Source organism: Rousettus aegyptiacus, unplaced genomic scaffold (assembly GCF_014176215.1).
Source record: "Rousettus aegyptiacus isolate mRouAeg1 unplaced genomic scaffold, mRouAeg1.p scaffold_m13_p_1, whole genome shotgun sequence".
NCBI classification, from domain to species: Eukaryota; Metazoa; Chordata; class Mammalia; order Chiroptera; family Pteropodidae; genus Rousettus; species Rousettus aegyptiacus.
Window position 1 is genome coordinate 1,665,859 of NW_023416284.1, and position 24,127 is coordinate 1,689,985.

The 24,127-nt window shown below is 68.7% G+C and overlaps 1 protein-coding gene across 1 annotated transcript in view; it reads right to left on the reverse strand.

Moving 5' to 3' along the window:
• The window catches only part of MEGF6 (multiple EGF like domains 6), a 78,188-nt gene that overhangs the window by 17,366 nt on the left and 36,695 nt on the right, over positions 1-24,127 (reverse strand). The window contains exons 5-10 of the mRNA XM_016144383.2: positions 11,407-11,529; positions 3,606-3,731; positions 2,640-2,762; positions 1,325-1,447; positions 827-964; positions 122-241 (exon numbers count right to left, since the gene is read on the reverse strand). Coding sequence (XP_015999869.2) covers positions 122-241; positions 827-964; positions 1,325-1,447; positions 2,640-2,762; positions 3,606-3,731; positions 11,407-11,529 — 753 coding nt within the window. The remainder of the gene's footprint in view (positions 1-121; positions 242-826; positions 965-1,324; positions 1,448-2,639; positions 2,763-3,605; positions 3,732-11,406; positions 11,530-24,127) is intronic.

The following is a 24,127-nucleotide window of genomic DNA, read 5'->3' on the forward strand; positions in this document are numbered from 1 at the left end:
AGCAGGCCGGGCCGGACAGCCGTGCGGACAGCCGACGCTCAGAGGCAGGGCGCAGGCAGGTCGAGCCGCCCCCTGGGCCCTCCTTGGGCCGCCCCGCCCCGCCCCCCGCCGGCCGGCTCACCCTCACACCCGCAGCCGTCGGCGCTGAGCCGGTAGCCGGCGTAGCAGCTGCACTCGTACCCGCCGGGGCTGTTGGTGCAGGCCTGCTGGCAGCACGGCGCGTCGGCACAGTCGTCGGTGTCTGGGGACACAGGAGCCGGGCTGGCACCGGCGCCGCCTGGTGCGCGCCCCCGCCACGCCCACCGGGGCACGCACGGCCGCACGCAGGCGCACCATCGCGGCCACAGCCACGCATGCTCCACCGGCATCACGCGCGTTCCTGGTCCTGCCCACACACGTCACGGCCTCAGCCCCCCTCCCAGCCTGCTGCGGGCTCCGAACCGGTGGGGGCAGGGGAGTGGTGGGGGCCAAGGGGAGTGGGGGCGGGGGGCGGGGATTCCATCTAGGGGGCCGGGTCTCCCCATGGGCCGGGTGCCCTCGCACACCACCGATTTCTGAGTTTCTCCAGCACAGAGAATTTAACCAAGTGACCGAGCTGAGCTGGAAGGGATTGCTGACGGGGCCAGTGGAGTGGGGGCTCAGTGGGGTCACGATGCTGCCTCTCACCGGGGCCCCCTTTGGCCGCCCTCCCCTGCCCCCCGGCCTGCGGCAGTATTGGGTGTGAGAGCAGGGAGCTTCTGCATCGTGACATCAGGCCAGGCCCCAGACGGGGCGGCCCTGAGTCCCTGGTCTGGGGCGAGGGGCATCGGGAGGGGTCCGCTCGCACCGACGCACGTCTTCTGGTCCTCGTCCAGCTCGTAGCCGCGGGGGCAGCTGCACAGGGGCCCCGTGCTGCTGTGGCTGCAGCCGTGGGAGCAGCCGCCGTTGTTGGCCTCACAGCTGTTCACGATCTCCATCTCGATCCCTGAGACGAGACCCACCACCAGGGACGTGGGATGGGGTCTGCGGTGACACCCCACTCTGCCAGGGCACTGGCAGCATGCAACTTCCGGGCTGGTGGGCTCTGGGAACCCCGGCCCTCCTGGCCAAACCCCCTCCCCCGCCCTCCTGGCCACCACGCCCCTCCCGGCTACCCTCTCCCCAGCCCCGCTGGCCACTCCTCCCCCCCTCCAGGCCACCCCCTCCTGGCCACGCCCCCAGCCCTCGTGGCCACGCGTTCTCAGCCGAAGCCAGCTGGCAGCCCGTCTGGGCAAGGCAGGTAGTTGCCGGCCCTGGACACCACCACACCCCCTGGTGGCCAGGCCCGCCGCCACCGTCCACTCACTGTAGCACTGCCGGCCATCAGCTCCCAGCTCGTAGCCTGTGTGGCACACACACCTGAAGGACCCACGAGTGTTGAGGCAGCTGTGGGCACACTGGGCCAGCCCCGTGGCACACTCGTCCACATCTGGACGGGAGAGAGGCGGACATCTCTGAGCCTCTGGACTGGGCGGTGCACCCCCAAGGCGGTGCCTCCGTGTGGAGGGGTCCGGGCCGGGGGTCAGGGCTCAGGCGCCCTGTGTCAGGAGGAGGGTCACCCCATGCCCTGTCCTGCCTTCCTCTGAGCGTCCTGTATCCACCAGCGAACTTTGGGTGCAGGACCGCCCCAGGGTGGGTGGGAGGGTCATGGCTCCAAGCCTGAGCTCTGGAGCCCCAGCCGTGGGCGCTCAGGCCCTGCCAGCAGCATGGAGCAGGGGGCTCTGCCTCCCCGAGCCTGCGGTCTCTCGGCTGTGCCCTCCCCACTCTAACCAGAGCCCCTGTCCCGGCCCGGTCTGGGAGGGGCCTCTTCACTCCCGCCGCTGGGGCCAGCGGGACAAAATGCCCACCAGCAGATATTGGCATGCGGCCATCAGCACTGGCCATTGGGACCCAAGTCCCACCGTCCCCAGCCACAGCGTGGGTCGTGCTCCCTACAATTCCTGGGATGAAGACGTTGACACTCGGCCCTCCCTCCCGCCGTGCCCACCCAGCCACCCGCACCCACAGCGACTCTGGGAGGCATTCCCGAAACGCTTCCCTGGGACCCGCTCACGGCCACCTGCCGGGACACACACAGACCCTCCCCAAGGCTGCTGCCGCAGAGCCGCGAGTCCCAGGGAGAAAAGGAGACACCCGGAAGTGAGTCCGTGACTGCCACGCCGAGCAGCGGAGGCTGCAGCCTGGGGCGGGGGCGGGGTGTGGGGCACGCTCCAGGAAGGGGCGCCCAGAGGGGGTCGGGGTGCCTCTGACCCCACACGGCGACAACCACAGACACCCCGGAAGCCGACGTGTGAGAAGTCACCGGACTCGGGTGACGCTGCCCTTTTTCTCTTCATAACTCTCGCTTCTCTAACGAGCTCGTCTTGCTCGGACAAAAACGCAGCCTGAGGCGCCGTGTGGAGGCTCCTCTTGAGTGTGTTTCCGCGCCTCCGCCCCGGCCCCCGGGCCCCAGGGGTGATGAGCCCGGGTCACCCTCTGGCAGCGGCCTCAGCGGACCCTGGAGCGGGGCCGAGCGACTGCTCGAGCGAGGGGCGGGGTCCAGAATGGGCGGGGCCGAGGCCGAGCGAGGGGCGGGGCTGGGGCCGAGCGTGGGGCGGGGCTGAGCGAGGGGCGGGGCTTACCTTCGCAGGCCTTGCGGTCTGCCGCCAGCTGGTAGCCCGCATGGCACTCGCAGTGCGCGACGCCCCGGAGTGCGCGGCACGTGTGCATGCAGCCGCCGTTGTGGTCTGCGCACGGGTGTCTCCCTGCGCCCACCGCGCGGAGGAATGGAGGCAAAGGGGAGAAGTTAGGGTTGGAGGTTGGAGCTCCGGCAGATTCCGGGTGCTTGGCTCAGGGCCTGGCGTCAGGCCCCACCTGGCGCTCTCGACCCTCCTGCTCCAATCTGACCTAGGGGGCAGTGGTCTCCGTCCTCCCAGATGTGGGGGCCCCAGAGACACCCCTGAGAAGGCAACAGAGAGCAAGCCAGCTCTCCCTCATCCTCCGGGGCCCCTCTCCTTGTTGGAGCCACGTGCCCAGCAGCTCCTCCAGCCCCGAGACCCTGCGCCGCTCTGTACCCACTGCTGGCCTGGCCCCTCAGGCCTGTCCACCTTAGACCCAAGAGGCCTGCCCGGGGGGGTGGAGGGCGCTGTCTCAGCACCCACCCCGCCCCAGCTCCTCATTTCCAGATCTCAAGGAGACCCCTGAGCCTGCTCCCTTTCTTCATCAGAAAAGCCCCCTCCTCCCTGGACAGGCAGCCTAACACCCAAGGGCAAGATGCCAGATGGGGCCTGACTGGCCCCCTCCCTCCACCCGAGGGCTGGGGCCTGGGTCTCACATGCCCTGCCGAGCCCAGGGTGGGACTTGGACCTGAGGACCATGCAGGATGCCTCGGTCCTGAGCTTCCTGTCCCCAAAGACATGCAAACCCAGAGCACGGCTTAATGAGCTTCGCCCCTGACACCTGCCAGGTGCTGGGCGATGCCTCCCTGAGTCCCCTCCAGCCCCCGCGGCCCACGCAGGGAGGTGCACCCCGCCATGCCTGGGTCAGGCTGCAGGGGCCCGGGGCGCCCCAGGCCTGGCGGCCGCTGCGCAGGACAGGCACACACTCACGGACACAGCGCTTGCCGTCCTCCTGCAGCTGGAACTCCGGCCGGCACCGGCAGCGGTGCCGGGTCCCCGTGAGCTGGACACAGTCGTGCTGGCAGCCGCCGTTGCCCATGGCGCAGGAGCTTATGGCTGGGGACATGGAGAGAAGCCCAGGTCAGCCCAGGAGGACGGCGCAACTGCAGGGCCCCGAGGAGCAGGGGCGGCAGGTGGCCGGCTCTTCCGAGACGCCCCAGGGCCCTCAGGGGGCTGCACAGGGCGGCAACGCCCGTGTCTGGTGTCCGGCCTGACTTCACTTCTGGGCCACACACGGGACCAGGACCGAAGTCCATGTCAGGACCAGGAGGTGCTGCATAGCCGACGGCCCCTCAGTGGAAGCCGGGGGCTACCCAGCACAGACGCAGAACGCCGGGGCCCCATGGAGATCCAGGGCGTCCGGGACTCAGAGGCCGAGCAGGCTGGGAGGCCCCCTGGAGGAGGTGGCAGCCAGCCTGGGCAGCCCACTATCTTGGCTGTCAGGCCAGGGCAGAGGGCAGCCGTGGGCTTGCCATGGACAGCACCGTGGCCTGCAGGCCCGGCCCCCAGCTCCTGACGGACTAGTGCAGCTCTGAGGCCCCACCCCTCACCTGACCTCACTCAGTCCCCACTCCTCCCGGTGGCTGTGGGGACAGCACTGGGTGAGGCCACAGAGCCAGCGACCCGAGTGACAGGACTTTGCGCTCAGGCGCCTACAGGCCGAGGCTCTGCCCAGTCGGGCTGGCCGAGTGGGTGCCTGTGGCCTGGGGATGGGCCGGGGCTGTGCCCAGAGGGGGACCGAGTGAGGCTGGGTACCCAGGATGGGCACTGGGTCTCTGGCAGCCCCCTCAAATCTGGCAGTGGCCTCGTGGTTAGGGAGGGGTCACCCCGCGCTCTGGAGCAAAACCACCAGAATGGGGTGCTGTCTGTGCCCCAGCAGGCCGGGCCCGGAGCAGGGCTGAGCCTCATTACTGAAACACCAGGACTGCTGTGGGGCAGGGATCCACCCAGGTGCCCCCGGTGCCGTCATTCGCCACAGACCCCAGGGGCTGCCGGCCTCACGGTGCGTTTGGGAGGCCATTGGTTGTCCATGTGTGGGCGCCAGGCGGGAGGGCAGGAGCTCCAGGAAGGAGCATGGCATGGCCCAGGCCTCGGAGGCGGCTGGGGCCGCACTGTCTGCCAAGAACAAGGACACTCAAACAGCCAGACAGCACTCACGATGCTGGCCTGTCCCCAGCGCGGGCGAGTGGGTGGGGAGCCTGTGCTGAGGGTCCCCGCCAGGGGCCACACCAGCCGTAGGTCAGGGGGATGACGCCCCAAGGTGGTACTTAAGGCTTCGTCCTGGCAGGGAGGAGGAGCAACAGACACGAGCCTGGGCAGAACAGAGGCAGGTAGGGGCCATCTCCCGTCCCCATCAGCCCCTGAGCGCCCGCCCTGCCCACCTACCCCCCGACTCTGCCCCGATCCCCTGGCACAGCTCGGCCTACGCCTCCTCCGTCCGGGGCTGGCTCAGCACGGCCTGGGCCGGCCCACTCCTGGGCCCTGTTGTGTTGACAGCAACGACCCTGCTCAGTTTTGTCACAGGGACCGGAAGCCCTGCCTGGCGGGCTCGCAGAGACGGGGGCTTGGAGCCCAGGGCCGGGGGCCAGCTGAGCAGGCACTGCAGCTGAGGGGGGTCCCCAGGGGCTGTGGCAGGACCAGGAGGACAGGCAGAGTCCCGAGGTGCGCCCAGAAGCAATCCAACACCGGCCCACTGGGCCCACCGGGGAGAAGTCCCAGGCAGGGGGGCGCAGGTGGAGGGGGTCCAGGACCCCTGTGCAGCCTGCACCCTCCGAGGCCCCCTTGAGCACCCCGGATACTCCTGAGCTGTGCATCTGGGCAGCTGAGCCAGCGTCATCCTGCTCAGCCCGAGCTGGGGCCCCCGGGAAGCTGGACCAGGCAGCTCAGGGAAGGGCCGGTGGTGACGTTTCCAGGCCCCGTGGGTCACCCGTGTCCCAGTGACCCCTCCCGGTGGTCCTGCAACTCAGGGCCACGCTCAGACCTGAGGCCAGCTGAGAGCCCGCGAGGAGATGGGCGGGAAGGGGCTGAACGCTGAGGTCCCCCTAAACCCCCTAAACCCTGCGTGCCTGTGTTTGGAGGTACGGCTTCCACAGAGGTAACTAAAGTTGAGCGCGGTCGTCGGCGTGGGGCCCTGATCCCATGGGGTTCGTGTGTCCTTAGGAGAAGAGACCCGAGGTCACCTCTCCGTCTCGCTCCCTGTGAGGACACAGCGCACGGGGCGGCCTGGAAGCGCATTCTCAGCACTGGGCTGGCCGGCACCTTGACCGCGGACGTCCGGCCTCCAGGACGGTGAGAACGCTAGCGTCCGGAGCCTGAGCTGACGGATCCACCCTCCCCGCAGATTCTGGGACGCCGGGCCTGGGCCAGGGGCCCGCGGGTCCTAATAGAGCTGGGCTGACATTCCGCCTTCTGCCAGCAGGAGCCGCCCTACTCGGGAGCCGGGGTGGAGGCGCGCAGCTCACGGGAACAGGACGCCCCCGAGCTGGAAGCTGGGCATGTAGACAGCATGCGTCCTCCAGGGTGGGGGGCCTGTGCTGGCGGCTCTCTGCTCCTGGGGGTGCAGGCAGCAGCACCTGGACCTGGGTCGGGGGCACCGGGCGCTGTGAAGGAAGTGGTCAGCAGGGGCTGTGGACAGCCGACCGAGAAGGCTCCCTGGGCAAGGCCCTGGCCCGCGAGCCTGGCACGCTGGCCAGCCCGAGCGGGCAGCTAAGGGACTGTGCCGTGGCAGGCCGGCCAGCAAGGGAGCCTCTCGTCGGAGGGCCGGGCACACCAGCTCGCTCTGCCCAGCCTCGGAAGCAGCCGGGAGGTTTCAGGACTGGCCCCGCAGGGTGTTGTGGTGAGTGCCCTCGAACTGGCTGTTTCTAGATCCCACACGTGGTCAGCGGCCACCCGCAGCCCCTCCTTCTGGGAAGCCCTCTGCTGGGGACAGGGCCAGGATGGCAGGACAGGAAGCGGGTGGCCTGTCTGGCTTGGCCAGGAGAGGGAACTCGCCTGGGCTCTGGCACCCGTACCCACAGGCAGCTCGTGGGTCACCTGCCGCTCTGCTTTGTGCGCCCTGCCCCGTCACCCGCTCTCTGGACGGGGCCTCTGCAAGTCATTTGCAGCCATGTCCGCGGCCACCCACACCCACGTCCCAGAGGCGTGAGCCCGGGTGACACCGGCCCTAACAACACAGACTGCACACCCGCTGACCAACCCCTGCTCACCGTCCCAGCGAGAACGCACCAAAGACAGACCCCTCGGCGGGCAGGCGCAGGGCCCAGGACCCGGGCTGTGCTGCCTGCCTGCCTGCCTGGCACCCGTCCACCTCAGGGTCAGGCACGCAAAGGCTCGGACCCCGAGGCTCACACTGCAGACTCCGCGGCGGCCCCTTGGCCCGGCCTCGCTCACGCTGCCCGGCCCACCCCGCCTCGAACCGCACACCAACCCTGTCGGCCAGCGTGGGCCCAGTGAGCCCTCGCCTCCCGTGGGGTTTCTGCATCCAGCCTGGGGTCTGTGGCCGCGGCCCCTAGCTTCCCTCCCTAGGCTGGGGGTGCAGCCCGTCAGCCCCGGGCGCTGGCAGCCTGCACGACTCGGGTGCTGGTCTCAGGCAAAGCCACGAGTCTGCAGAGTCATCTCACGGGGGAAGGGGGGGTCGCCCTCCCTGCCTCCCCGCTGCGGCCCCTGGGGCTGGGCGGGCCGCTCCCCGGCGTGACCGCAGCCTGTGTCAGCTTCCAAGGGATCAGCAGAACTGCATCTGCGGCTTTGCAGGAATGGGCTTTGCAGACAAGCCTTGTGGTCTCCACATTTCTGCCGCCTGTGCCTGGAAGCGGCCCCAGACCCGGCCGGGCGCCTCCCCCAGGGCGTCCCCTCTGAGGCACGGGGGGAAGGGCAGTTGGGGGGGCCGTGCAGCCCCTCGGTGTTCCCCCACGGGGAGGCCCGGACCTGGGGGGCACGCGTCTGCCCCAAGACCACAGGGCTCACCAGTGACAGAGCCTGGAGGGGAGGCAGGGCCTGGGCACCTGTGCACATAGTAGGGCCCATCTGACGGGGGGGAGGACAGTGAGGGGGGAGGGGAGACTGAGCCATCTTGGGGTGCACGCTGACAGCAGACTCGTCCCCACAGCGTCCGTCCCAAAGGCCTGATGGACGGAGAGTCCCCCCTCCTTGGAGGGATCCTCTGCTGGTTGAGCCAGTGACATCGTGATCCCTTCACACTGGCCCCAGGTGTGTCACGCGCCCTGGGGGACACAGGGAAGCACCCTACGACCAGGGTCCAGGAGAGACGGCCGGGCCAGCGTCATGCTGGCTCAGAATGCCGGCCGCACGGGGCCGGGGGCTCCCCACCCGGACCGAGGAGAGCAGGGGTGGCAGCCCCGGCATGCCGCCCGCCCCCTGGGGGAGGAAGGCCTGGCCCGGAGCCCCGAGGGTGAGGAGCTGGGTGGACCAGGCCTGGGCCTCGCTCGGCCCTGCCCCTCCCACCCCAGAGCCTGGGGCCCACACCCAGGAGGGCACCCTGGCAGTGAAGCGCCCCGAGACGGCCCGCCGCTTCTGCTCCTCCTGCGGCCGGGCTGGCGGGCTGGCTGGGGCAGGACACGAGAGGTGCTCAGCGGCCTCCGGGCCTGGCCCCTTCTCACGGCATCAGGGCCAGGGCCAAAACCCTGCTGCACATTCCTGCTTCTGAGAATCGAGGCCTTTGCGGGTCTGCTTTCCATGAGCTCTTTTGCAAGAGAGGGAGGCGTGGAGGCTGCGCAGTCCCTGTCCTCTCCTTGCCTTGGAAGCGAGTTCCACCAAGAGTGTTTCAAGGCCCCCTTGTGTGTTTCAAGCCCCCCCCTTGTGTGTTTCAAGACCCCCCTCATCCGTTTCAAGGACCTCCTTGTGCATTTTAAGGCCCCCTTAAAGCGCAATCTCCTCTGGAGGCTTCCCAGATTCCCCGGGGCCCATGATGTGGCAGCACCCCAAAAGCTCCCAGCACACGGGGAGCCCCACCCCACGCTGTGGACTAGCAGCCACATCCCTCAAGCTTACTCCAGCTGCTGGGGGGCGGGGGGCAGGACACCCCCAGACTTGTTCCCAGCCTGCTATGAAATCCCAGGAGAGCTTGCAGCAGCCGCCCCCTCCCCGGTCACAAGGGGGTGCCAGTGGGCCCTGGGGGCGGGTTCAGAGCAGCTGCGCTCCAGCTGTGTGGGCTGCCCCACAGCTGGCCCGGGCAGGGGAGGGGCACGGCTTCCACACTGAGTCTTCCCATGAACATCTGCTGAGGTCCGAGGGTGGTCTGGGCTCAGAGGGGGCCACTGCAAAACTCAGACGAAGCCGCCAGCTCCTCTCCAGGCCCTATACCCCAGAAGTCCCAGAGGATCTCCCCGATCATCCCTCTCTGGGCCCTCGGAGTCCCCAGCCACTGAGCCAAGTAGGGCCCTACACTGAGCCCCATCCGGATGCCGCCACGGGTGATCCAAGATGCTCGGCCACCCCTGACCACGCCGGGCCAGCACGTCAGGGCCACTGCAGCCAGGGCGGGTCCCTTAGCAACCAAAAGGGACACATTAGGGAGAAGCATGGGTGTCCCTGGAGTAAAGGCTTCCAGCTCTGTTTGTGAGAAAGCCCCAAGAGACACCCCCTCGGCAAAGCCCAGGCCCCACAGGCAGGGCCAATGACCCCGCACCAACCCCAGAAACTCCCAGGAGACCTGGGGAGTGGCCTGACACTGGCGGGGTGTCGGCTCCCAGGAATTCCAGACACACGGAGTCCACCCACAGCCAGGCGTGTGGGTGTGCAGGTGCAGTGTGCCTGGGCGTGCGCAGGTGTGCGGGTGCAGTGTGCGCGGGTGTGCGGGTGCAGGTGCACATTTCCCACTGAGAGTCGCAGTCAAAGAGGAAGGACAGACGCCGGCCACACACGGCCCCGCGGGAGCAGGTCCAGGCACGCGGAGGCTGGCCCGCAGGGGAGCTGCCACCGGGAGCCGCCGGGAGCCGCCAGGAGCCGGACACCAGCCCTGGAAGGCTGCAGAGAGCCCGCGCCCTGGGGCCCACTGCTCAGCTGGGTGCCCAGAGTTGGGGGACGGCAGGCGGAGGGGGTGGTGCGGTCCCGGCAGCCTTGTGCCAGGATGTGCAGGTGGCCCGGACATGTGAGCGTGTTCTGGGGGGCGGGTGGAGCCAGGGCCGGCAGAGAGACCCAGGAGCCCTGGCGCCAAACCTGGAAAGACCCTTGAAAATAATCCAGAGCCACGAAACAGCACTTTCGGGCCCCAGCGTAGGCATCTCTCGGGGAAGGCCCTGGAAGCTATTCCAGTGGGGCCGTGGGGTGGGGGCGGGGGGCTCGGGGCCAGGGGCCACCGCTGCCCGCAGCCGGCAGCTCGAGGCCACTCTCGGAGGCCACTATTAGTCCCGCCAAAGCTCCGAAGGGCGCCCTCCCCTTTGCCTGCTGTTTACCGTCACCACCCCCGTGCAGCCCCCACCGTCTGGATGTCAGCAGAGGCCACTGTCATCACAGATGGGTGACGATGGAGACAGGAGGGCGTGTCCCAGCCCCCAGCCGCGGCGGGGAAGGAGCGGTGGGCGCCCACCGGGCCCAGCCCAGGTCCGCCCCCCGCGAGCGCCCTTCCCCAAGGGGAAGCCTGCCCCAGAGGGAGGCGGTGGGGAGGCCGTGGGGTCACCAGAGGGCTCCGAGGCCAAAGGGCCCGTGGCCGCAGCCCAGGCGCCCCCCCCCCAGCGGGGGGCCGCACGCCCGCCTTGCCGTCTGCCGCCCGCCGCCGCATTGCTGCATCTGTTTCCACTTCGCGGCCCAGAGGAGCTTTACGGGGCGGCCGCCCCGCTCCCGGAGCAGCCTGGCCACGTGAGTGCGTGCAGGGGGGCCCCCCGGGGCTGGCCGGCCGCCTGCCACATGGCAAGGCACACAGGAAGGAGGCCGCTCAGCCCGCGAGAGCACTCGGGGTGTCCCTGGGAGAAAGAAGGGGCGCCCCGCCCCCAGGCTCCCCGAGAAAGACCCCGACTCGACCAGCAGGGAGAGCTCAGGCCCTCGCGCCTGCATCCAGAGGCAGCCAGGGGAGGAGTGAGAGAGGGCTCAACCCCAGACCCCCGGCCTCCAGCTCGCTGGGCCCTGGCGCACCCTGCTTCTCTCCCCGTGACACCCTCGAGCTGGAGGGGCTGCGGTCTGGGGCCCCAGTGCCCCATCGAGTCCATTCCCCACAGCAAAAAAGACCCTGCAGAGGAGCCATGGCTCAGGGTCCTACCACTGGGTCACGCTGCCTGCCACAGCCCAACCCCCCGGGCTCCAAGAGTGGCCCCCAGCTCCCCTGCCCTGGCCAGGCCTCCCCGCCACACAGCAAGCATCTGAGTCAGCCCGAGTCTCCCCCAGCACCGCTGGCCTGGTCCCCACTGACCCACCATGTGGCTTCTGCTGCAGAGGGCTCCCAATAGGACAGCAACCCAGGGGCTGTTCCCCAAGTCATGAGAACCCCCACCCCGGGAGGTGATGTGGCATCCCAGCCCAAGGCAGGTGTGGCTGCAGGTGGTCCGCAGCCTGGGTGTGGGGGAGTCTCAGCTGTCCCATGTGAGCGGAGCTGCAAGGTCTCGGCCAGGCCCCTCGGCCCCCCACACTCAGCAGGACGGAGCCGCCACAACAGCAGTGCCTCTGAGCCAGGCCCCGTCCGGCCTCGCGGCCACTCCCGGACCTGGGCGCCCCAAGGAGTGCGGGCGGACAGGCAAGGCCAGGAGCCCCGGCGAGAGGCGGCCCGGGCCCGGGAGATGCTTACCGAGGCAGGTCCTGCCGTCCGCGTGGAGCCGGAAGCCGGGCTTGCACTCGCAGAGGTAGGAGCCTGGCGTGTTCACACACCTGTGATGGCAGCCGCCATTGTGCACCTGGCACTCATCCACATCTGGGCGGGGACAGAGGGCCGAGGGTTAAGGAGCAGTACCCACCCAGGCGCTGACCCCAGGGACCCCAGCGGGACCCCTCATGAGGACACCGCCCCAGGCCCAGGTGACAGTCCCCAAGCCCCTCGCCCATGCCTGCCAGAGTCGACAAGACTCTAACCCACACCTGGCCGGCCTGCCGGCGGAGGGAGCATGGTCCTGGCCTCTGGGGTCGGCCGGAACATGGGGAGCAGGGTCTGGCCAACATGGTGGCCGCAGAGGGGCGCGGGCTCAGGCGGGGCGGCCCCTCCCCTCCTCCCTTCCCAGACTGACTCTGAGCAGGACAGTGCCGTCCCCTCCTCGGGGCCCAGGAGCCCAGAAGGGGAAACCTACAACTCGGCAGGCAGCTCCTCCCAGTCTTGGGGCAAAAGCCTGAGACGGCAGGGCAGTGGGTGTGTCCTGGGTTGAGCAGAGTCCCCCAAAACCCACATCCATGTGGAGCCCCAGGCTGTGACCTTGTCTAGAAAGAGGGTCTTCACAAACGCAACCAGTTAAGGACCAAACAAGATAGCACAAGCCAACGGAGGGCCCCAAGTCTAAGACTGGGGAGGCAGAGGTGGGGTCAAGGCAGCCCTGAGCCAAGGGGCCCTGGGAGCCGCCGAGCTGCAAGGACGAGGAAGGAAGGGCCATCCCCGGCATTAGAGGATCTGTGGCCAACACCGTGACCTCGGACGCCCGGCCCCCAGAGCAGAGCGAGGGTAAATATCCGTTGTGGATTTTGTTTCGGCGGCCCCAGAAGGCAGGCGGTGTCCGCCCGGGGTCCCCTGGCGGGCTCCCTGTGTCGGGGACGCGGGCCAGCACAGCGGATGTCGCCAGGACCTAGAGGAGGCCCCAAGTACTCCACTGCCAGGAGACAGCTCACACCTGAGGCCACACTGCCCACCTGCACAGGACATCTGCGCCACCTTCTCCCCCACCCCCACGCTGCCACGCTGTGCCGCAGGCCAGAGAAAGGACTGATCGGAAGGAGACAGGCCAGCCCAGAGGTCCCCAGGGAGTCGGAGGGGCGGCAAGACCCCCCGAGGTTGGAGGCACAGGGGGCTGCACTCCAGGAGGGCCACCTCCTTCTGCAGGAATGCAGAGGCGAGGAGGTGCCGGCTCCCCTCACCCCCTCATCCCTCCCTCCAGGCCCACTTCCGCCGGCTGGGCCTCGGCGGACGGGCAAGGCAGTAATGATGGCGGAAGGAAGCTAGGACGTTGCAGGCTGCCCCAGGCTCCAGTGTGTGAGCTAACGCCAGGAGGGACCCAACCGCCTCAGAGACGGAGAGGGAGGCGGGGGCCTCTGACCCCGCCGCACAGCGCCGGGCACGGCCACGTGTCCTCCAGCTGGTCCACACCTTCCAGACGCCAGCTTCGAGACCAGAGCGGAGGGCTGCCAGGAGGCGCGTCCAGGGGAAAGACACACAGACACTCTGCTCACAAGGGTCCACTAGCCGATGGGGCAGTCGGGTGCCCAGCCCTGGAGCCCGGCCAGGCCGGCAGAGGCCCTGACCTCCGTCCGAACCAAGGGGCCAGTGCAAGGTTCCAGTTGGGTCTCCTGGGAGAAAGCACGGTTCTGGGGGCGACGCCGCAGCTGTGTGGGGACTGCAGCCGGAGGGACCACCCACTCCCAGGGGTGCACGGAGCCACAGTCACCCTCTAATTCTGCTCAGTAACTGGCCGGGCACAGGCCGTCCGCAGCCCCCAGGAACACGCCCCCTCCAGGCTTCTCCCCTAGAATTCCTGCCCACTGAGCACCCTGAGGAGGCGCCAAAGGTGGCACACGGGGGGTGGCTTTTCTGGGTGTCCCCAGAGCCTCCCCACCGGACTATGCTTCCCACGCGCACGAAGCCCTGCCACCAATCCACGCCCTGAGACTGTGCCCGGGGCGCCAGCAAGGACGTGCACAAACCCGGGAGCCAGGGTGTCTGCCTGCGACTCCAGGGCCTTTTGCTCCATGCACAAGCCATGTCCACTCTGAGGGAATCCCCCCGGTCCCTCCCAAACCCCGAGGCTGCCACGTGCACCCTGGTAACCTGCCAAGATTAGCAGGCAGGAGCTAAAAGAAACATGTAACAACCCCTGAAAGAGTCCCAGGGGACGGAGGGAACCAGGCTGCTGTGGAAGGTGTCAGGTCCCTGGGCCCTCTGTGGGCAGTCAGCTGGGGGGACTGGGTGGAGGGGCAGACCCACGCCTGCTGGGTAGGCTGGGAGAGGGCCGGCAGCACCCCGACGGGGGCTCAGAGGACAGACCCCTCGCTCTGAGACCCCTGCGAGGGTCGCTGGGAGGTAAAGATGTTACCGCATGGGGCCTGGCACTGGGCATGGGGGAGCTTAGTGAGGCTCTGCGGGGAGAGGAGCCGTGCGTGTTGTCCGACGGGGCGGGCAGGCAGACCGGGCCTCTGCGTCCTGAGGGGCCTTGCCCAGCAGGCAGGTAGGGCAGGGAGCGAGGGCTCCAGTGTGCCCCCGATGTGGCCCCAGAGGCAGGCTCTGGGCGACAGGGCCCCTCCAGCTGGGCCGGCCCGAACAGCCAGGCCTCCCTGCGCTGCTCCCACCCGCCGCCCACGTGACCCTCTCGCCCTCCTGCTGAGCGGAGGGGGTGTTCAGACTCCTGCATCCCGCCCTCCTGTCCGGGGTCGGGGCCCGCCGCGTGGGGGCACAGGCAGGGAGCGCCGAAGACGACACACTGAGAAGGAGAAAGGACCACGAGCCGAGGAACGCGGCACCCCCAGGGGCTGGAAGAGGCGCGATTCCCCCCGGAACCCCCGAAGGGAGACCCCCGCCTCGCCGCGCTCTAGCCCGTTTCAGACTTCCGATCTCCGGAACGGTAAGGGACCAGACTTGTGCCGTGGTGGCACTTGGTCACAGTGGCCACCGGAAAAGGACACACAGCACGTCACCACTCTCTCTGGAGGCCCCTCCAGAGCTATGAGTCACGGGGTTCAGCCCACTGAGCTGGGAGCCAGGCCCCTGACGCCCACTGTGGGGTCTGCCAGCCCTCTGGGGGGCTGGCCGCTCCCTGGGCCCCTCTACAAGTCTCATTCCCCTAGTCCTGGCCCACAGGCTGGCCCTCACTGCACGCAGGGACCCTGCAGTGGGCCCAGTGCCCTGGGACACCCCCAATGGCGGGGCCCCCCAAAAAGCATCGGTACCTTAGACAAACTACAGCAAAAGACTGCTCTCTCTGGGCATCACGGAAGTGTGGGCGCCCCAGACTGGACGAAAGCTCGGGGCCGCCTCTCTCCCATGCCCACGCCTCCCTCCAGGGACAGCACCCGGCCCAGGGCACACCCGCCCCGTGCTCGCCAGCCCGGGGCCCAGCCGCCACACCGCCGGTGCGGCCCCGAAGCCCAGCACTGTGTCCGGGCTGCAGCCGCGAGGCCCGCGACAACAGGCCAGTCCTAACCGGGGCAGGTTCAGGGAACAGCCGGGCCGGGCCCGGGTTCCGCAGGAAAGTCCCCGTGGCCCTCCTGCTGCCCTTAGCTGACACACTCAAGCAGGCGCTTGGCAGTCGGTAACGGGAACTGCCACACACTGGCACCGGGTGACACATTGCTCTGCGAACACGGGGCCAGGTCCCCAGGGAGCCTGTCTGGCCCTGCGGTGTCCGCTGATCCAGGGCATAGTAGTGCCTCAAAATGCCCATCCGGCCTTTGGGAGTCTGTGGGGTCTCTACGACTGTCACTCAGCACACCAGCCCCTGGTCTGGAGACACACAGCCACGGTACAGTCGGCTGCCCCCACAGAAACCACCCAAAATAAGCCGGTTCTGAAGCCTCACCCACTCTTTCGGGAAAATCTGAGCCCTCTGGGACCCGGCCAGAGCTTTCAGATTCCTGCTTTCCCCCCAAACACGCCGCAGGGTCCTCGCCCCAGAGAGTGCACTCCGTTATCCGAGGGCCCTTCCCGTGTCCCCTCTCCGCTGGACCCAGCCGGCCTCAGGGCAGGACAGGGCTCCCAAGGCGCAGCCCCGCCCAGCCCCAGACCGCAGATGCCACACAGCCTCGGGCGACAGTGCTAGACTGGTCTTGGAGTTCCGGTGGGGACGGAGCCTGGGTCCCAGCTGGCTGAGTGATGAAGCCAGGAGAGGCAGACAGCTTTGGGACGTTGAAGAGCCTGCAGGCCAGGGCTCTGGGTGCCCTCCGGCGCAGAGGGAGACAGGGACTGGCCAGGGGACAGCTGAGCAGGGCCGAGGTCTCTGAGCAGGCCAGGCGCCCTGCAGAGCCGCGCTCAGGGCCTGGCAGGGTCAGGAGGGAGCGCCTGAGGCAGGGGATCCAGGTGGTGACTCAGAGGGAGCTGCATGCCACACCCCACCACGAATTCCTGAGGCTGCCTGGCTCCAAGCTCCCTGGAGCGCTCTGCAGGGGGCCTGGCCCTGCGGGGAGAGAGGCAGATGGACTCGGGACAGGGTGCACCCACCTCCCACAGGCTGCTGGGGTCTCCTCAGCTGACCCTGCAGCCCATGGGGGCTGGCCACACTCCCAAGTCTTGGGGACAGAGACGGGAAGAAAAACAGGCACCTGTCAAATCCACACACACCCAAGAGGGCCCAGGCTCTGGGGACCCTGGAAGGTGCGACCAGGCTCTAGGCCCCCAGGGGCCTCTCTTTAGAGCTTTCATCTGGCTTGACCCCCAGACCGCCAGTGCCCTGGGCCCACCGGCAGAGGCAATGGGAGGTTTTTCTTCCCTCTGGACGCACAAGCGACCACCCTGCTGTGAGCAGCAGCCCAGCAGGCAGCCCAGGAGGGAACAGGCATGTCGGACGACTCAGGGCACAAGGGCACTGCCCCCGCCCCGCTCCCTCCAGCCTCCGCGCTGTCAGCGCGCCCGGCGCAAACTTTAAAAAGAGGGAACAAAGGGCGGGCCGGCACCGCGGAGCAGGGCGCCGGGTCATCCCACCCGCCCCGCGCAGAGCCCTCCCGGCGCCCACCTGGCCTCCGGTCGCCGGCGCTCACGGGGTAGCCGACCTGGCCCAGGTGGCACGGATAACAGCCCCTCCAGAGATAGCGGTAGTGCGTGCCCGCGACGCGCGCCAGGCCCCCCAGAAGCCCGAGGCACCAGAGCGCGGCCAGACAGCCGCGGCGCCCAGACACCTCCATGGCGAGTCGGCCGCGCTGCGTGCGCTCTCCGCCGCCGGCGGGCTCCGGGCTCCCGCTCCCGGCTCCCGCAGGCGAGCACGCGTCGGCGCGCCGCTCAGCTGGACGCCGCCAGGAGCTGCTCCGGCCCGGCCGCCCCAGCCCTCGCCTTTAAGTTCTCAACTTTCTGTCCGTCCACCCCCCGCAGGTAAAGGCCGAATCTCCGGCGCCAGAGGCCCCGCCCCGCCCCGCCCCCGCCCCGCCCCCGCGCTGGTTTCCACCCCCATGCGCGCCGCCCACCCGCCCCGCGCAGTGCATTCCTCCGCGCGCGCTCCCGCCCCCGACACAGACCCGCGCACAAACGCGGGCAGCACCACGCAAATGCACAGACGCGCGTGTACGAACACGGCCCGATGTGTGCGAACATGCACACGAGACACACACAGAACCCTGCGCGGACAGGCACGTACGGATGCACGTGCGCGAACATGCATGCCGCACCGACAAGGAAAAGAAACGGAAGCAGTCGGAGGAGGACGGCGAGCAGCGGGTCCTCTGAGGCCAGCGCACCAAAGTGGAAACGCTGGGTTGACGACGCCTGCAGTCCCCGAGCCCTGTGTCCTGCACGCAGCGCTGTCCCGGCCTCCACTGGACCAGGGCTGTGCCTGGAGGGACCATGGGCAGCTGCACCCTTACAGAGGGCCGGAGAGGAACAGCGCCAAGGGGGAACTGGCTAGCAGGGATGGCGAGACGCGGGTGCCCGGCTGTGGAAGCCATGGGCGTGCCTCTGGCCCCATACCTCTGCACCCCCACTTTTCCCGAGGGCACAGCCTGAAGCCCCAGCTACATCCGCAGTAGCCCTCCCCAGGGCCAGCGGGGCCACAGCAGCTGCGCGGCCAGGGCCTTACGCATTCAGGCCCCGACAAGCACCTGGCGTGCAGCCCCGCACCGGGTGCCCTATGCCTCGCCCCACACCCCGCCCCAGCCAGCCTGGTCTGGCCCAGCCCTCCCCCTCCCCAGAAACTGCTGGGAAGGAGGCCATCACTCCGCCCAGCGCACCTGTTGGTGGGGTCTAAGGGGGCAACCTCCAGTCCTGGCAAAGGCACCCCCTTATCTCACCCAGTCCTGTCTGTGGGCCAGAGGCCAGCCCATCCTGGTGGCCCCGCCCGCCGGGCTCCTGGCAGCGCAGAAATGGGCCTGCCTGGGCGCCCCCCCCCCCCCCCCCCCCCCCCCCCCCGTGAATCGCCCTGCACTACAACTCACACCCCTGCCCGAGCAGGGCTCATTCATTCCACGGCCTTCCCGGCCCCGGCACCCAGCACAGGCGAGGCTGAGGCAGGGCAAGGTGCAGTCTGGGAGCCTCAGACGCGGTTCCTGACCCACCAAAAAGCTAAATGGTGCAGGAAGCCCCAGGACCCCTCTGGGCCTCAGTTTCCCCATCCGTACAGTGGGCAGGGGGCCGGATGAGCAGCTCGGGAACCATGGACCTGAAGCCATGGAAAACACATGACTTGGGGAGGAGAAATGGGCCAGCTGTGTCCCCGACACTGTGCCGCGGGGTCCAGGTCACGGGAAACTGGCTGATAAAAAAGTGACTGAGTTTCCCGGGGTCGGCTGAAGCAAGGAGAGGCGTTGCCAGTGCTTCTGACACGTCTGGGCAAGGGAATGCCCTGGCTTCACCCTGGAAGAGAGCTGGAAGAGAGGCCGCGCGATGTCCCTCCCCAAGCCACCCTCAGCGGCTCCCTCACTCACGGATGGGCGGGGCCAGCGGGGGCACCGCCCACCGCCGCTGGCCCAGCCCCTGACCACGCCCACCTCCCCCTCTCTGCCCCTCACAGACAGGCCCGTAAGTAACCCCATTCTTCCCCGAAGGGACCCCAGATGCGAGGATGGCCCCTCGGCGGCCCTGGGTCTACGCCGTACACACCAGCACGTCCTCAGACAGTCTTTTTCCAGAGGAAAAATGACCTGCCCCAGGTCACACAGGACGGAATGGGCAGCCACGGGGGCCAGGTCTGACTCTGACCTAAATCCTTGCTCATCGGCCACCTTCCCAGGCTCCCCAAGACGGGGCTTCGGTGGGCACCTGAGTGGGTGGGGGCAGAGGTCCAGCGGGAGGTGGGCCTGGGCAGGACCAACACGGGCTTCTCCTGCTTGTCCACCGCCCTGGCTGGAGGTACCCCTGGACTGTCTGCCAGAGCCCAGAGCTGGGGCTCTGCCAGGCCAGGCCATGAATGGGCCCCTAGCGTCCGAGCCGGACCATGGGCAAAGCACTTCCAGGAGCTCTGGCTTCAGACCCGGGCCCTCCATCCTCCTCCGGGTGGCCTGGCCCTGTGGAGCCCAAGCTCCCACTGCCGCCGAGAGGCCCTTCCTGCCCACTGCCTGATGGACAGTGAGCGTTCACGCACAGAGTGCCAGCCCAGAGGTCGCCAGAGCAAACCTCCCGAGCTGGGCATTGCCGCCCGCGCACGCCCCTCGCACCTGGCCTGGCTCTGTGCTCACCCACCCACTCACGTGTCTGCTCCTCTCACTCAGCGCCGACCTGTGCGCCCACTCCGGGCTGGACGTGGTGCTGGGACACAGCGGTGGCTTCCCACCCAACTGGGATGACGTCCGGGACTAGAGGTGCCACAGCTCCGAGCCGCCATCCCCACTAGGCGGGGCACGAGGACTCGGGCACGGCCATGCGGGTCAGCGGCCCACTAAGTGCAGAACGCCACCGGCAGCCCAGAAGGTGCCCACAGCCGCCGCCTGGCCCCTTGGTGCCGCTGAGCGCATCCAGGCCTGCGGCTGTGGCATCTGGAAGCTTCCGGGAGACGCTCTCCTGATGCAGGAACGCAGCAGAACGTCTGTGTGTCGGCAGGAGCCGTCCCCCACCCACCGGGCCAGCTCCAGCTTTCCTCTCCAAGCCAGGGGGCCACCAGGTGCCTTTGCCAGGACCCAGGCTGGGGTTGGGACCCAATGCCACCCCCCAAATGCCACGGTTCCCCCTTAGTGCTGGCCTACCCCACTACAGGCCCCTGGTACAGGGGCTTCGGGGCAGAACTGCCATAGTCCTGAGGCCGGCTCGGCCAGGAATCAGGGCTTGGCCGAGCTCCCCCTCCTATATGTGGCATCTGTCTCCCAGTGATCACAGACGCCTCCTCCGTGAAGCCCTCTCTGCCTCCCTCAAGGTCCCTGCCTCGCTCTGGCTCGAGGTTTGGGGACCTGAGCCCAGGCTGCTGAGCTGCCGAAGGAGAGGTGACATCTGCTTAGCTCCTCCATGCAGAGTGGGCGCTGGCTGGAGTCTGGGCCTGCCTCACAGCTCCCCCAGGTCCCTCGGGGTCCAGGCACAGGGTGGAGAGGCCCTCCAGAAGGACCAAGCATCCCATCTGGTCCTTGAGAGGGAACCCAGGGATCTGGACACCAGCCCTTCTCGTCTCTCTGGGGGACAGGGCATTCCTAGGTCCCAACTCCTCAGGAGGAACTAAGCCCTTTGCAGGCCAGTGACCAGACGGCCACTGACGGGCCACCCAGATGCATGGAGAGGGCCAGGAAGGTGCTGGAAGGAGGCCTCTCTCCCAGGCCTCTCTTGCATCTGCCCTGGGGTGGCCTAAGGCCTCTCCGCCCAAAGCCCCCCCCCCCAGGTGACAAACACCCCTCTTGGCTATTTCCACCACTGGTGTCCAGAGCCCAGCCTTGAACAGAAGGTCAGTCTGCAGTCTGGGGTCACACACAGTCCACCCTGCCTCCACGGAGACCGCGCACACCGGCCTCCGGAATGTTCCCCCCAACACCCCCTCCCCCCTCGCCCCCCCACCCCTGCAGGGCCGCCTCCAGGTTCATCTCAGAAGCAGAGGCTCCAGGCCTAGCCCCGCCTCCAAGCCACTCTGCGTCTGCCTCATGGTAAACCCATTACGCACCTCGGCTCCTCACCCGAGCCAAGGAAAGGAAATTAAAACCACGGTTGTTTCCGAGAGCCCGGCTGCCACTCCCGCCCGCAGCTGCCCCTGGCTGGGCTGGACGGAAACTGGGAGCCCGCAACTCTCACTCGTGCGGTGCCCGCGGCCCAAGAGGGTGTGGCCTCTGCCACACGCGCTCGCCCTGGAGACGACGCTAAGGGGCACTCGGACCCTAGCCCCGCGCCAGGAGACTGGAGCCTGGGAGGCGCCGCCACTGGCCAGACCCAGAGCATGCAGGGGCCTCTGCCACACGTGTGCACACGCACACGCGTGCGATGAGGCCCCCTCTGTGGCTCTGGGCGCCCGGACACCTCCCCCTGTGCCGTGTGAAGGTGGGGGGCGGCCGGGTCCAGCCCCTGAGCACCGGAGCCCTGGAATGCTGACAGGGCCCTCAGCACCCACAGGGACATCATGTCCACCACGGACCCCACCCAGAGCATAGGCACCGCCCCCACCACGGACCCAGCACCCAGCACGGACCCCGCCCCGCCCCCCAGCAGGGACATGGACATCACGCCCACCATGGACCCCACGCCCAGCAGGGACATGGACGTCGCGCCCACCACAGACCCTGTCCTAGAGCACGGACATGGATGCCACTCCCATTATGGACACAGCCTGCAGCACAGACACGGACATCACCGCCACCACGGGCCCCGCCCCCACCACGGACACGGACGTCCCGCCCACCACGGACCCCGCCCCCACCACAGACCCCGCCCCCACCACGGACACGGACGTCCCGCCCACCACGGACCCCGCCCCCACCACAGACCCCGCCCCCACCACGGACACGGACGTCCCGCCCACCACAGACCCTACCGGGAACACAGACACGGACATCATCCTCACCACGGACGCCGCCCCCAGCACAGTCACTGCCCCAGCACGGACACAGCTACCGAGGCCCAGCTCCCACTGGGGACGTCCAAGATGCCAGGCAGCAGCGACCACAGAAGGGACTCACGGACCGGCTGGGGGCTCACACTGCATGCTGACAGCAGATGGGGAAGGCTGAGTGACGGGAAGGCTTCCTGGAGGAGGTGGGTCTGAGCCGGCCTTTGCACACAGTGGCTTGTGGGAGGACGTCTGTGGCAGGGACAGGGTTGCTGGCGCAGGGGCAGGAAAGGCGGGTGAGGGGTGAATGCCAGGCGGGGCACGTGGCCGGCGCCGTGTGCCTGGCCCTGGCTCACGGCAGGCACCCAATCCGCCAGAAGGAAGCAGCAAATCGCAGGCCTGCTCCCAGCACCCCACACACCCACCGAACCCCATCGGTCGGTCACCCCTCCTGCTGCCTTCTTCCCACCTGAAGGCCGAACCCGATCACAGGACACCGGGGACACAGGGGTGGCAGCCAGCCGCAGCCAGGCGCCCAGGGCACATACGCTGCCTTCCCAGGCGCCCGCGCCTGACCTGGAGGGCCACCAACACCGCCCTGCAGGCCCCGCGGGCCGCCTGTGCCCGGCCAAGCTCAGGGTAGCCGCCGTCACACACAACACTGACGGGCAGCGTCCTAGCCCCCAGGACTCCGCCGGCGGCGTCTGCCGAGCGTCCAGCCCCCCCCCCCCCCACTCCGTGCCCCTAGACGCACTGGCCCGTGGGCCTCGTCGTTACAGGCGGCTCACTTCCTCGCCCAGAGGAAGGACCACGCTTCCCGTCTGCGTGGTACAGGTCCCCCCCCACTCCCACCCCCCGGGAACGGGGAGCAGTGAGATGGGACAGCCAAACCCCGGGCTCTGCTGAGGGCCGGGTGGGGTCAGAAGCCCAGCAGGGTCGGGAGCAGGGAGGAGGAGAGGGTGGGAGCGGAGGTCCAGGCCAGACCCGCAGAGAGAGATGGGGTCACGGGGGTGTGGCGGGGAAGGTGCAGCCATCATTACAGACAGGGGAACAGAGATAAGCGGCAGCCAAGACACACAGGCGGGAAGAGAATCCAACGCTCGAGGGAGGAGGAGAACGGAGAGGGGAATCCCGCCCCCGGCCCGGACAGGCGGAGGGGCTGGGCAAGGCGGGCGGAGGCCAGGGGCCGGGCTGCGAGGGACCGGTCCCGCTGCCCGCCACCGTTTCCACGTGCAAGGGCACATGGACAGCGGACATGCCACCTTCCCGGGGCGCGCCACGGCCCCACGAGCCCTGAGGCACGGCCCCTCCAGACCTCCCCAGCCTCACAGCTCCGTGGAGAAGCCTCCAGGGTAGGGCCAGGCCTGGTGGACTCCACTTCCTGTCCCTGTGCCCAGGGGCCTGTCCTCCCCACGGCCGCTGCCAGGGTCCCAGGCTTGTTGGGGCTCACCGTTAGGGAGTGTCTGCTTCCTCTCTCTGAGCCCCGAGTCTGAGGACGGTGGCCTCTGGGGGCCACACAGGCCCAGTCACACCTGTACCAGGTTGGGGTTCAGGGGGCCGAACCCAAGCTTGCCGGCTCCCACGTCCAGCTCTTTCCCCGGAAGCCCTGCCTAACACGTCAGGTCCCGCAGGCTGCACGTCTTGGGGTCTTCTTCTGGGAAGCCGCACAGTGCCCTGGGCTTCGGGTCCGGGCCGACCTGGGGTGGGGGGCTCCGGTCTGCCACCAGCTGGTGCTGAAGGCCATCGCCGGTCCTGTCCTAGCCCTCGCCGGGAATGCACCTGCCAGAACGTGGCCACTGGAGGAGCGACACCTGATGGGGGTGGCCCCTGGCCACAGATACCTCATGTGACACGTCGCCCGCGAGGCCTGAGGCAGCTGGCCGGCCAGAGGCCCCAGCCAGGAAGGCCCCGGTGCCTGCCCTGTGTGACGAGGCAGGGGCTTTGCCTCCAAACGGGCTGTGCTGGGTTCCACGGCCCCCAGGGGCATGACAAGCCCACCGGGCCACCTCTCCAGCCTCGGTCCCCGCGTCTGTAAGGGCAGGTCACCCGCTGCGTGCGGACACTGCCCGCTGGGAATGAGCGAGAAGCCCATCCGGCTCCCAAGGAGCCAGCGGGCTGGAGAAGGGGGTCCGCTGGCCCCAGCCTGGGCACAGGACGAGCACCCCTAGGGCTCCCCACCAGCCCGGCACCGCGGGACGGCACCGCTGGCCAGGGTCGGCCTGCGGTCCTCCCGCCCAGCCGGAGCCCTGGAGGCGCCCTCGTCAAGGCCTGTCACTTCCTGTGTCTCTCTTGGGATGGCGCGGCCCTGGCAGCTCCTTCCTCCGTCCTCGGCCAGGACTTGCAGGCCAAGTGGGTGTGACAGAAGTGCTCGTTGGGGACACGACTCTCGGCTTCTCTCCCAGACAGAGGCAAGACGAGCCACAACAGCCGAGCTGGGCGGGGCAGGCTCAGCCAGCGGCGAGGGCCACCTCCGTGCCTGTGGCACCCGGAGCGCATGTGCCTTGGGGCAGATCCCCCTCGCCCTTGAGCAGGTGGCGGCCCATGGCAGGGGCAGCCGATCCCCATGCTGCACGGCCACCAGAGCCAGGCCCACGGGGACGGGGCTTCAGGGGCACTGTGTGAAGACCACAAGGCCCCAGGGCTTCTCTCAGACACCCCGATGAAGACCGCAGCCCTGCCCTGGACACCCCCCAGCCACGGAGCAGCGGCGAGGGCGTGCTGAGGCCCCGG